Source organism: Furipterus horrens, unplaced genomic scaffold, assembly GCF_987537825.1.
Source record: "Furipterus horrens unplaced genomic scaffold, mFurHor1.1.pri manual_scaffold_7, whole genome shotgun sequence".
Lineage (NCBI taxonomy): Eukaryota > Metazoa > Chordata > Mammalia > Chiroptera > Furipteridae > Furipterus > Furipterus horrens.
Window position 1 is genome coordinate 31,594,307 of NW_028327177.1, and position 12,287 is coordinate 31,606,593.

The window sequence follows — 12,287 nt, forward strand, 5'->3', positions numbered from 1 at the left end:
AAAATATATTTTGACACTGACCAATGTCAAGAAAATTTTTATGACATGTTTCAACCCAGCCCTTCATTTCAAAGAAGCCCTACTCTCTTTTTGCTTGCTATTAAAGAACTGAGGCTGGCCCTGGCCAGGTAGCTCAACTGGTCAGAGCATTTTTCTGATACACGAAGGTTGAGGGTTCAGTCCCTCATAGGGGCACATACAAAAATCAACTAACGAAGGCATAAATAAATGGAACGACAAATCTCTCTCGCTCTCTCTAAAATCAATAATTTAAAAAAATTTTAAAACTGAGGTTGCTTTATTAAAAAGGATGGGTTTATTCATACAAAGCATACTGTCAAAGATTAGCACTGAATCATGATCTGTGGTGGTGAACTTAATAGTAATGTAGCTGATGCCTCTTCTTTTTATATTTTATTAAATATTTTAGTACACCATTTGGTTCAGATTTTTTTTCCCTTGTTTTCCTCCTCTAACCTAAGTGCATCTTATGGTAAGGTGCATCTTATAGTGCGAAAAATACGGTAATATAATCAAAGGGTGGTATCTCATCATATTCCCAGGTGGGAATTAGGGTATGGAATAATGGAGACGGGGAATAGTATTTTCAGAACTGTCTACCACAGACACAAAAAGTTGTAAAACTTAATTTAAAACATCTTTCTTACCTGTTAATAATGAACCATGCAACAGTAAGCATTCCTGCTAGCCACGTTCCACTCATAAGCCAACTTGTAACAAATAAAGCAGTAACATATAGTCCTTGCAATCCAAAAACAATACCAATATAGAAATATACTGGCTCAATAATCTCCTAATTGAAAAAAAAATAGAGAGAGGAGATAATAGGATGACATTAGTAATTTCAAGGATTCATAAGTATGTGAGATAATAAATATTATAGTCAAAAGAAAAACACATACATTACTACCAGTTGCTTGATATAAAACGCTTGCTATAAGCTCTGGATACAGAGACATTTGTTGCACTGCATTTATAGTCTTCAGAGATACAGTTTTGTTATTGTGTGTCAATTCGTAAACACCTAAAGACAGAAAAATATTTCTCTAGATTATTTATTCTGCTTTTACAATAACTAAACATATTATTCAGAAGTGATTAAATATTTTAATTATCATCAAGTAAGATTTCAAAATAATACTCTGTGCCTCATTTTTCCAATTACTTTATTAAGTACAAGAAAGAGCACTAACTATATTCTGAGACAAACCTCCATGTACATTCAAAGGTTTCCACATAAAGAACGATGTTTTGTTTTAATTAATTTATTTATTTTTAGAGAGAGGGGAAGAGAGGGAGAAAGACAGGGAGAGACACATCAATGTGAGAGAGGAATATCGATCGGTTGCCTCTCATACATGCCCCAACTGGGGACTGAACCCATAGCCCAGGCATGTGCCCTGACTGGGAATCAAATTAGCAATTTGGCTCTGTGGGATGATACCCAACGAACTGAGCCATCAGTCACGGCCAATGTTTTGCTTTAGAAAAATATTGTTATTAAAAATCCAAATGTAGTTATCATACCTCTTTCAAATGAAGGCGCCTTTAACATATCTTTATAATAAGAGTAATAAATGGCACTGTCACCCTGGAATGTGATTTCCCGTTCAAGTTCCTAAAAGAAAATGTAACAATTATTTAAACACCAGTGTCCTAAATTTCAATTGTTATCTTCCTTCTCTCTCATCATCTAAACTAATGCTATTTATTTATCCTTTTATTCAAAGATGTGTTTGAATTTTCCTTTACTTACTAGTGGTCATATTAATTAGGTTAAACTTTTTAATAATCTGGCAGTCATTTTAATAAAACACCTAAGGATTAAGATGAACTATAACTCATTAAGTCATTTACCTATTTTATATAAGAAAAATCTAGAAGGAAAACCAAAAGAAATGCCCTAAGGACAGCAAAAATAATAAGGCAGAAAATAAAAAATAATGGTTGAGGTGTTAGAAGTCCATAATAAAAAGATACGTTTAAGAAGAAAGTAGTATTTTCTATCGTCATTCCACTTCCCTATGTACCCAGAACGGCAAGCTGTTAATTAGTACTTCTCAAAGTCAGTAGATACTTAATCAGCACTTTTCAAATGACCTTCCAGAAACAGAAGTAAATCTTAAAATCCAGAAAATTAGGCTATACAGAACCAAGAATGTGGGTAGTTTAAAACATTAGGAAACTTGTCCTTTCTCACTGAAGATTTTCATACATCTACAATCTTTTGGAGAGGCCCAAGATGGCCGCAGCATAGGACACTGAACTTGCCCCCTTCCATAAGCAAACTCTAACATACATGTATATAGAGTACTTATTCCTGTGAGACAACTGAGGACTGAATGAACAGCTTCTGAACAAGACAAAGAGATAAAAAGAGAAAGCTAGGAAACCTTAGGTACTAAGTGCCACTGTTTACGTTTCCTTCCTGCTCCATAGAGTGGGCAGGGGTGCTGTAGCCAGGTGCTGTGGCCTACCTGCAAGGTCACTGTAACACGTTTCTCCACACATCACCAGAATCCATTCTGGCCTCGGACAAAGGGAGCAAGCAGGATCAACAGGACATTACTGCATGCAACTGGCCTTCCCCCTGGAGCTCCTCCTGCTCCATAGGCCACTGCTCTGGACACCATAAGCACCTGCTTGGTTCCTACCAGCCTGCCAAAATAACATGGCATACAGCCTACACAGAGGCCACTTCTGCATGAGGTCAACATAAATGGACCTACAGTACTGTACTATGCTAAGTGAAATAAGTCAGAAAGAGAAAGACAAATGCTGTATGATTTAGCTTATATGTGGAATCTAAAAAACAAATGATAAAATAAAACAGAAACAGACCCACAGACATAGAGAAGAAGATGATGGTTACCAAAGGGGTGGGGATTGGGGGAATGGAATAAAATTTGTTTATTTTCATGCATAATATTTATAGATTAATACAAAAACAAAAGCTGTTAAGAGCAGTTTTCCCAAAGTTTGATCAATAGAACTTCTTAAGATATAAATGTTACCTAAAAAGAGTTCCATAGTTAAATAAATTGTATGAAAGGCTATATTAAACAAAGTTAAGTGGGTTTCTTTGCAAGACTTTTCAGTTTCAGTATATATTATGCACTGTGACCACTGAACCCTTTTTGTTCTCATTTAGACCATATTACTCTAAATAAATTTTCTTTAAATGCTTTATAAATGGAAACAGATGTTTCTAAGATTTCAAAGATGTAAACTCTTAATCAGTGCTTCTCAGATTTAATGTGCATATGAAACTCCTACAGATCTTATTAAAATGTAAATTCTGATTATTAAGCAGGGCTGAGAGTTTGCAATTCTGAACAAGCTCCCAGATAATGCCAGTGCTCCTGGCTCACACACAATGCTTTGAGAACAAGGTTCTTCGCCTGGTTGGTGTGGCTCAATGGATTGAGTGCTGGCCTGAGAACAGAAAGGTTGCTGGTTTGATTCGCAGTCAGGGCACATGCCTGGGTTGCAGCAGGCCAGGTTCCCGGAGAGAGGCCTGCAAGAGGCAACTGAGCAATGTTTCTCTCGCACATCAGAATTTCTCTTCTTCTCTGCCTCCCTCCTTTCCCCTCTCTCTAAAAATAAATAAGAATTTAAAAAAAGAAAAAGAAAACAAGGTTCTTGAGAAATGCCCTCTATATTTTCCTTCCTTCCTTCCTTTCCTTTCCTTTTCTTGATGTGTGTTGTGTGAGAATAAAGTAAGTTTGTTCAGGAAAAGAAAGAGCCCAGGGCGTGGGCACAGCTGTGTGCCTGAGTGGAGGTGAGCCAGCTTGAGTGACTTGCAGCTCCCTCTATATTTTCAAACCTCTAATTGTTCTCAATGCTGCCTACACACAGAATTGCTTAGAAATATTTTGTTCAAAACTAATTCCAGACACTCCACGCCTCCTCAGCTCCACTTAACAGATCTGCAAGGGAGGTTATTTTTGAAAGGTCCCAGATGATTCTACTGTACATTCAGTAATGAGAACTACTAATACACAGGGGAACAATTTTTAACATAATTCCTGTTGAGTTCAATTTTTCAGCTCTTTTTGACGTAAATAGGCATGCTGATGTCAAAACTGCAGTTAGTTTTCTTCTATCACATCAAGTTTTTATCTATAGCTTATCTTTTATTTATTTATTTATTTTTATTTTATTTTATTATGCTGTTACAGTTGTCCCAATTTTTTCCCCTGCTCCCCTCCACCCTGTAAAGCCCCCTCTCTCCAGTTGTCCCCCTCTTAGTCCATGCCCATTGGTTGTGCATACAGTTCTTCTCAACATCTTCCTGTCTACTCCACTCCCTCCTACTACACTTCTTAATTCCTGCATCATCTCCCTCCCTTTTCCCCCTTCCCCCTCCCCGCTGACCTCCCCCCAATATGTTCCCCGTACTTATAATTCTTTTTCCCCTCTCGTTGCCTATTTAGTTTGCCTTTGTTTCGATTCCCTAGCTTCTGTTGTTGGTTGTTGTGATGCAGTTTTCATTTTAATGTTCATAGTTTTGATCCTCCTTCTTCTAAAAAAGTCCCGTTAACATCTCATATAACAGTGTTTTGGATCTAACAAACTCCCTCAGTTTTACTTTGTCCTGGAAGCACTTTCTCTGCCCTTCTATCCTGAATGACAGCTTCGCTGGATAGAGTAATCGTGGCTGTAGGTTTTTGATTTTCATTACTTTGAATATTTCTTGCCAGTCCCTTCTTGCCTGTAAAGTCCCCTTTGATAACTCCGCTGATAGTGTAATTGGGACGCCTTTGTACATAATTCTTCTCTTCTCTCTTGCTGCTTTTAAGATTCTCTCTTTAATTTTTGCCATTTTGATGATAATGTGTCTTGGTATGGTCCTCCCTGGGTCCAGCCTATCTGGAACTCTCTGTGCTTCCTGGACCTGTAAGTTCATTTCCTTCCCCAAGTTAGGGAAGTTCTGCTTCATTATTTTTTCACATAATTTTTCAATTTCTAGTTTTCCTTCTTCACCCTCTGGCAATCCTATAATTCGAATGCTCATTCGCTTATAGCTGCCCCAGAGGTTTCTGAGTCTCTCCTCATTTTCCTCACTTTTTGTTTCCTCTTTCTGCACTGGTTGACTGTTTGTTCCCTCCCTGTGTTCTTATTTGTTGATTTGATCCCTGGCTTTCCTTTCCTCACCACTTGTCCTGTATGTATTTTTGTTCATTTCAGCAGGACTAGCCTTCATTCCTTCCCTGTCTTGATTCAGCCCTGCTCTTAGGTCTGTAAGCTGCCTTATGACTATAGCTCTGAACTGAGCCTCAGAAAGATTCGCTATTTGTTCATCAGTCAAGTCTTTTATTTGTTTTTTCGTTAGCTGTGTGATTGGTATTCCAATCATCATTCTGGCCGTTTTGTTTATCTTTCCTTCTTGGGCAGGGTGCTGTCACACCTCCTATGCTATATTGGGCGGAGCCCCGTGTGCTTGTCACAACCTGGCGACCTTTCTCACCACACTGTGGCACCTTTGCGTGGGGATGGGGGTCCAAGATGGATTCCTGCTGTTACTCTCCGCCAAGGAGCCGGCAGCCTCCTCCTCGATCCCCTCCAGGTCTCACAGTCTGAGACAATGGGGGTCTGCCTTCCCCAGCATTGGAATCCCGAGCCGATGGGTCTGGTCTGCAGCCGGGAGTGCTCCCACGCTCTTCTCTCCTCCCCCCAAATACGGGTGTCTGCTTACCGGGTCCCACTGTTCGCTGCTGCAGCTGTCGCCTCTAGCACAGTTTGATCTTTCAGCCACGGTTTTGCCCTTCCTACCCATCTGGATGAGCACCACTTGTTTATGACTTCATACAATGGACTTCCATGTAGCTCTCTTTTCTGGAACTTCTGGTTATTTTTGGTTTTGCGGTAGTTGTAGTCCTTCTTAGTTGTGAAGAGAGATGGAGTGTGTCCGTCTAGGCCTCCATCTTGGCTGGAAGTCCTATCTAGAGCTTATCTTAATGTGACCACTCTAGACTGGGTCAAGCCTGGATCCAAGGAAGCACTAGTGCTCTCCTATTGGCGGAGAGCAAACCTCCCTCCAGTGGGGAGGGGTGGGGGATGACCTTGAAACCAGCGACAGGTTCATACTTGTCTAGGCTATTCAGTTACACAAGAGACAGTGTGGTGAGAGGTTGTGTGCCGCTCTATATAGTGAATTGTATTCCAAAGTGTAGTCCAAGTTCTTGTCTGTATACAAGGAGTTAGCAGAATTTTTTATTTATATATGTACTTATTTCCTTTCCTTCAGATAATGTCTGCACCTGCTATCTCTCGTCGTAAGTGCCTAAACAACCCTGATTCGTTTTGTTATATCTGTGGCAGTTTCACCATTCCCAGTCAAAGGACAAACGTCAGCGCATTTGTCAGGCAAGCCTATTTTGCATATTTTAAAGTAAAACTTGGTGATCAAGATAAGTCTTGGGCCCCTCACAAGGTGTGCAAGTAGTGTGTTGAGAGTTTATGAATGTGGACAAAGGGAACATGTGGTAAATTGCCATTTGGTGTACCTATGGTTTGGTGAGAGCCCAGGAATCATTCAAGTGACTGTTACTTTTATATAGTGAAAACATCAGAATATAACAAGAAAAATAAACATAAAATAGAGTATCTTAGTCTACCATCAGCTATACACCCAGTGCCTCACTCAGCTGAAACCCTAGTGCCAGTTTTCATTGAACTACACTCTTTCAAAAAACAGGAATATGGTGAAGAACAAAGTAACTGCAACAATGAAGATTTTGAAATTGAAGATGACTCAGTTCATAAGGGATTTGATCAGCATGAATTGAACGATTTGGCACAAGATTTGGGACTATCTGAAGAGGCTTCAGAACTCCTAGCATCAAGATGGCACGAGAAAAACTTGCTTGAAAAAGGAGCGGACATATCCTACCTTCAATCAAGAGAAAGTGCATTTCTGCAGTACTTTCAAAGTGACAGTGGCTTTGTTTATTGCCATAACATACATGGTTTAATGGAGGAATTGCGAATTCCAATCTATAATGCAACTGAATGGCAACAGTTCATCAATAGCCCAAAGAGGAGCTTGAAGTGTGCCCTCCTCCACAATGGCAATTTATTTGGTGCAGTCCCAATTGGCCATTCAGTTTGTTTTCATGAAGAATATGAAGACACAAAGAGAGTCATTGATCTGTTGCAATATCACAAGCACAATTGGATCATCTGTGTTGACCTTAAAACGGTCTGCTTCCTTCTTGGTCAGCAATGCAGATACACCAAGTATCCCTGTTTTCTGTGTATGTGGGACAGCAGAGCTCGTGAGAAGCATTGGGTGGAGTTGAATTGGCCTCCAAGATCTGACCTCAAACCTGGTGATCCAAACATTCTACATGAGCCACTTGTTGACAGAAAGAACATCATATTCCCACCTCTGCACATAAAACTGGGTCTCATGAAGCAATTTGTTAAAGCTTTGCCAACTGAAGAAGACTGTTGCAAGTATCTCATTTTGGCATTTCCTAGCCTGTCATGTGAAAAGATAAAATATCTTAATATGTATGTTTGGTAGCAGAACTTTACTACTTGTACACAATTTGACTTACAGTAACAACATATAGCCTTTATATGAATAAAGTAACTAAATAAACAGTATATTCAGGTAATTTTTTCTTTATTTTCCTTTGTATGTACATTTTGTATGATTTTTGGGATAAAGGGAGGGTATCCTGTACCTTAAAAAGTTGACGTGATAGAGAAAAACTGGGTTTATTTTTTGGATTCAGATGCCAAAAGTTAGTTAAAAACAAGTGTCAGATCTAACTCGATGAAAATTGTGTTCCCCAGTGTAGTTAATCTTCATGACATTTTTAAGGAAACAGGGTATGCTATAGTATTCAATAGCTTTTGTCAAATATAGGTAATTTTTCAGTTAAATGTTTTGGTGATTCTAGGTAAATCAATGGCTTCAAAACATTAGTCAGCTTGATTACTTGCTCAAAAGTAAGTACAACAAAACAGTTTGGGAAAAAACAAGAAAGCAAAACTCTTTAGAGTCAAGTGGTAATGCCATGAACTTTGTCAACATGTAATACAGATACTTTGATTATGAAAGTATGTTGAAAACAAACTTATCAAAAGCCAAATGAATTATGAATTACAGTGACTAAAGAGTTTATGTGGAATATACGTGACTTAAAACCAAATATTAAATATACTAATATGAAGCAACATCTTATTTTGTAAATTTTTATTTATTGATTTTACAGAGAGGGAGGGAGGAAGGGAGAGAGGGAGAGAAAGAGAGAGACCTCAATTTGTTGTTCCACTTATTTATGCATTCATTGGTTGATTTTTGTATGTGCCCTGATAATACCCACAACCTCAGGATGATGCTCTAACCAACTGACTTACCTGGCCAGGTCAAGGCAACATCTTATAAATACTATTATGCTTGTTAATCATTCCCACTGCCCCCTCCCATTCTAAACATGTAGTCTAAAAATAGATTTTGATGTTGAAATTTTCACAGATTGTTTCTGAAAACTAAAAAGCTGACTAAACTCCATATCATTTCACTGTCACCAAAAGTCCGTGATAAATTAATTGCACAAAGGAAAACACCCTCTTGGTTGCTATTCTATGGCCTTAAAATATATTCTATTAAAATTCTCAAAGTTGATACTCTGAGTGTTCTCAAAACAGCTTATATACCATTTTGTTTCTAATAACTGGAAATGAGAAAGCACTTATCATACTTATCACACTCCCTGGAAGATTCTGGTTCCCTGGAAAGCACATTACTTAAATTAATATTAACTACTAAAACAACTTTCATATGCTCAGAAGTCTTTCTTCTTACCTGCCTGTTGGAAAACCAGTATTTTCGTTCATGGTATGCTGACAAATAGAGAGCATACATCATACCACTAGTAACTGCAGCAAGACAGCCAATGAAAATCTTTGCAAAGCGATGAAATAACACATCTGAAAAAGCATATTAGAAGTAATCAGATGCAGATGAAATTTATATTTATGACATTCTGTTAAAAAAGAAAAAGTAATCAAAAGTTGGTATGTATCCTCGATATGACATGATGAAAATGGCGGTCTAATTCAGTGGTCTTCTTCCCCAAAACCCATAGCCCCAGTCTAACCCTGAGAAAAACAGCAAAGTCCAGTAGAGGGGCATCCTACAGAATGCTTGACCAATACTCCTCAAAACTGTCAAGGCCCTCAAAAACAAGGAGAGCCTGAGAAACTGTTGCAGCCAAGAGGAGTGTAAGGAGACATGACAACTAAATGTTATGTGGTATCCGGATGAAATCCTGAAACAGGATAAAGACATTAGGTAAAAACAAAAGAAATCTGAATAAAATATGGACTTTAGTTTAAAATAATGTATCAATATTGTTTTATTAATTGTAACAAATGTACCATACTAATATTAAATAATAAGAAAAACCCTTATGTGTGTGGTAGGGAGTGGTAACATGTACTACCTGCTCATTTCTTCTATAAATCAAACATATTTTTAAAATTAAAGTCTATTAATTTAAAAAAGGAATAGTGGAATGTACTACCAAATATCTAAGGAAAAAACAGGTTCAAAATTACTACTGATATTTTTTTCCTTACTAAGGAATTTTTTTTATTGAGGAATAATTCACATACTATAAACTACAACTATTTAAAATGTACAATTCAATGACTTTTGATGATTATGTGTTTAAAACACCATATACAACTGTTTTGTATATGTAACAACTTCTTGATGAAATGACAAAATAATCTTGGATCTTTTACCCACAGGAGGATTTAGACCTCTATAGCTATTAAGTAAAAGTACAGGCCTAAGGGCCCAAAGAACAGTGTTCTGTTACTGAATGATGGAGTTTATAAAAATCAACTTGTTGACTGATTAGTTTAGCTAAACTAAACTCTTAGCTATTTTTAAGACTTTATTTCATAAATGATAGTTTGCACAGTATACTAGAGACTAGTTAGGTATCACTAAAGTAGTATGAATTATATTCAAAATTCTTGAAAATCTCTACCCCATAAATAAAATATTAGTATCAGTATGATAAAATCGTTTTAAAATTCTGTTTCCAATAGCATGTGTAAGGCATCTGGCCTGGCAGTTAGTAAGAGCTCAGGAAAAAACAGTAAGAAAACATTTATGGTTGCAGTTTGGCAAAAGTTCTTCAAGTTTCTAAACATGGGTCTTTTTCTGTTTGTTTTGTTTCTTTATTAAGTCTTAGATAACAGCAAACTAATCCTCATTATCAAGGGCTATTAGAAAAATATATATTCAACCGAATCTTATACAGACACTTCCGACTTTTAATATTTCTACTTACAATTTCTTGACTTTAGAATGGTGCAAAAGCAATAAACATTCAGTCAAAACCACACTTCAAATTTTGAACCTGATCTTTTCCAGGACTAGAGATATATGGTATGATATTCTCTTGCGATGCTGGGCAGCACCAGAGAGCCCCAACTGCTAGTCAGGCACATGTTTGTGAGGGTAAACAACTGATACTCTACAATGCAGTATTAAATGCATCTTCTACTTATAATACTTTCAACTTAAGATTGGTTTATGGAATGTAGAACCTCATTGTAAGTTCAGGAGCATCTCTATATAAATGCCTTACATTAACACTAAATACCTTGCTTCTGAAAGTTTTTTGTAAAGAGTAAAAGACAGAATCAAGTTATCAGTGTTCGACATAAGTGTATGTATTTTAGAGAAAATAAAGAGCTCTGGGCCCTGCAAATTATTGCCTTAAAAATTATTATTTTAATTGGAAAACTGAAAAGTAAACAATCTGACTTCTAATTAAGTTATGTTATACATAAACCATCCTAACCAGGTAACTTCTGTGTGCTCTAGTACCTTCATTTGTAAAATGCTGATCATGCACAGAAAAAGAAAAGAATAAAACACTACATAAATATCGGTATCAATAATATAGGGCATAGTTAAGTGACATTTAAAGCACAGGAAAAAGCTAATGACATGTTAAAAAAAGATATGTAGTATTCAATTTCACAAAAAGTAAAAGTACATTGAAAAAATATAATACTTGCCAAAATTTTAAGAGCAGTTATATCTATTGGAATTATTCATATATTTTATGTTTATTGTTCTTTTCTCTATTTTCCATATTTTCTATCCTAAATACATTTTTGTAGTCACAGTTAAAATACTATTTCATAGTAGTGATATCTGGATTGTTTAATATTCTTTCTTATCCTGTATTTTTCCAAATGTTTTAAATGACCACTCTATTAGTCGAGCTTTGCTGTGATTTAAAAAAAAAAAAAAAAAAAAGGGACCCCAAACTATCTGTGGCTTAAAAATAAAGGTTTCTTTCTCATTCTTGCTACTTGTGGATTTCAAGTCAGTGGTAACTTTCCAACCAATTCCAAGGCTTCAAATTTGTTGTCCCTCTTCTACTTTTATCTTCTTCAGAGTTCCAAACTGGGATCAATCCTTATTTGGGACGTGTTCTCATGACAGGGGAAAAGAGAACAGGCAGAATCACGCAATGCCTCTTCAGTGTCTGGTCAGAACTAGCACACTGCTACTTCCCCTCACATTCTTTTGGCCCAGACAAGTCACAAGCCTGACAATGGGATAGAAAAATATGCCCTACTTCAGCAAGACACTCCAAATCACACGGCAATGGGAAGGAATGTATAATCCACTCTCAGAGAAGGGAGCAAACATTTGGAAGCAATACCACCAGGGTCTGCCTCATTAATCACAGATACTCACTTCCCTCCCAAAGGCAAAACACACTCACTCCTTCTCAAGAAAGATAATCCCCTAAGAGCTTGCTTCCTGCATGAAGACAGATAGGGACTTATATATCATTTTAAGACCTGAATAGCTGTGTCTTTTACATCTAGACTGGCAGTCCTTTTGACTGTATGTCTCTCACAAAAGTTCAGCTGACAATTCTTCTAGGTGTTTACCTAAGAGATATAAAAATAGATGCCCACAAAAAGATTGTGTGTTCATAAGTAGTCTTTTTCATAATAAGTAAATACTGGAAACTATTCAAATGTCTAAGAAGAGACAGGATAGACATTTATAGCAACATGAATGAATCTCAAAATCATTATATAGGTTAACATAGTAAGGTAACTGAAAGAATCCAGACACAAAAGCATACATGTCATATGATTCCATTTATATAAAATTGTAGAAATGCAAAGTTAATCAATATTGAAAAATATCAGAAGAGTGGTTGTCTTGGGGGTTACAGGGGAAACCTACTGGAAAAATATAT

General features: G+C 36.9%; 1 protein-coding gene across 1 annotated transcript in view; it reads right to left on the bottom strand.

The window, feature by feature from the left end:
- Positions 1 to 12,287, bottom strand: part of DPY19L4 (dpy-19 like 4) — a 68,120-nt gene that overhangs the window by 40,675 nt on the left and 15,158 nt on the right. Inside the window, exons 3-6 of the mRNA XM_090283553.1 lie at positions 8,843 to 8,967; positions 1,549 to 1,639; positions 924 to 1,045; positions 669 to 814 (exon numbers count right to left, since the gene is read on the bottom strand). Coding sequence (XP_090139679.1) covers positions 669 to 814; positions 924 to 1,045; positions 1,549 to 1,639; positions 8,843 to 8,967 — 484 coding nt within the window. The remainder of the gene's footprint in view (positions 1 to 668; positions 815 to 923; positions 1,046 to 1,548; positions 1,640 to 8,842; positions 8,968 to 12,287) is intronic.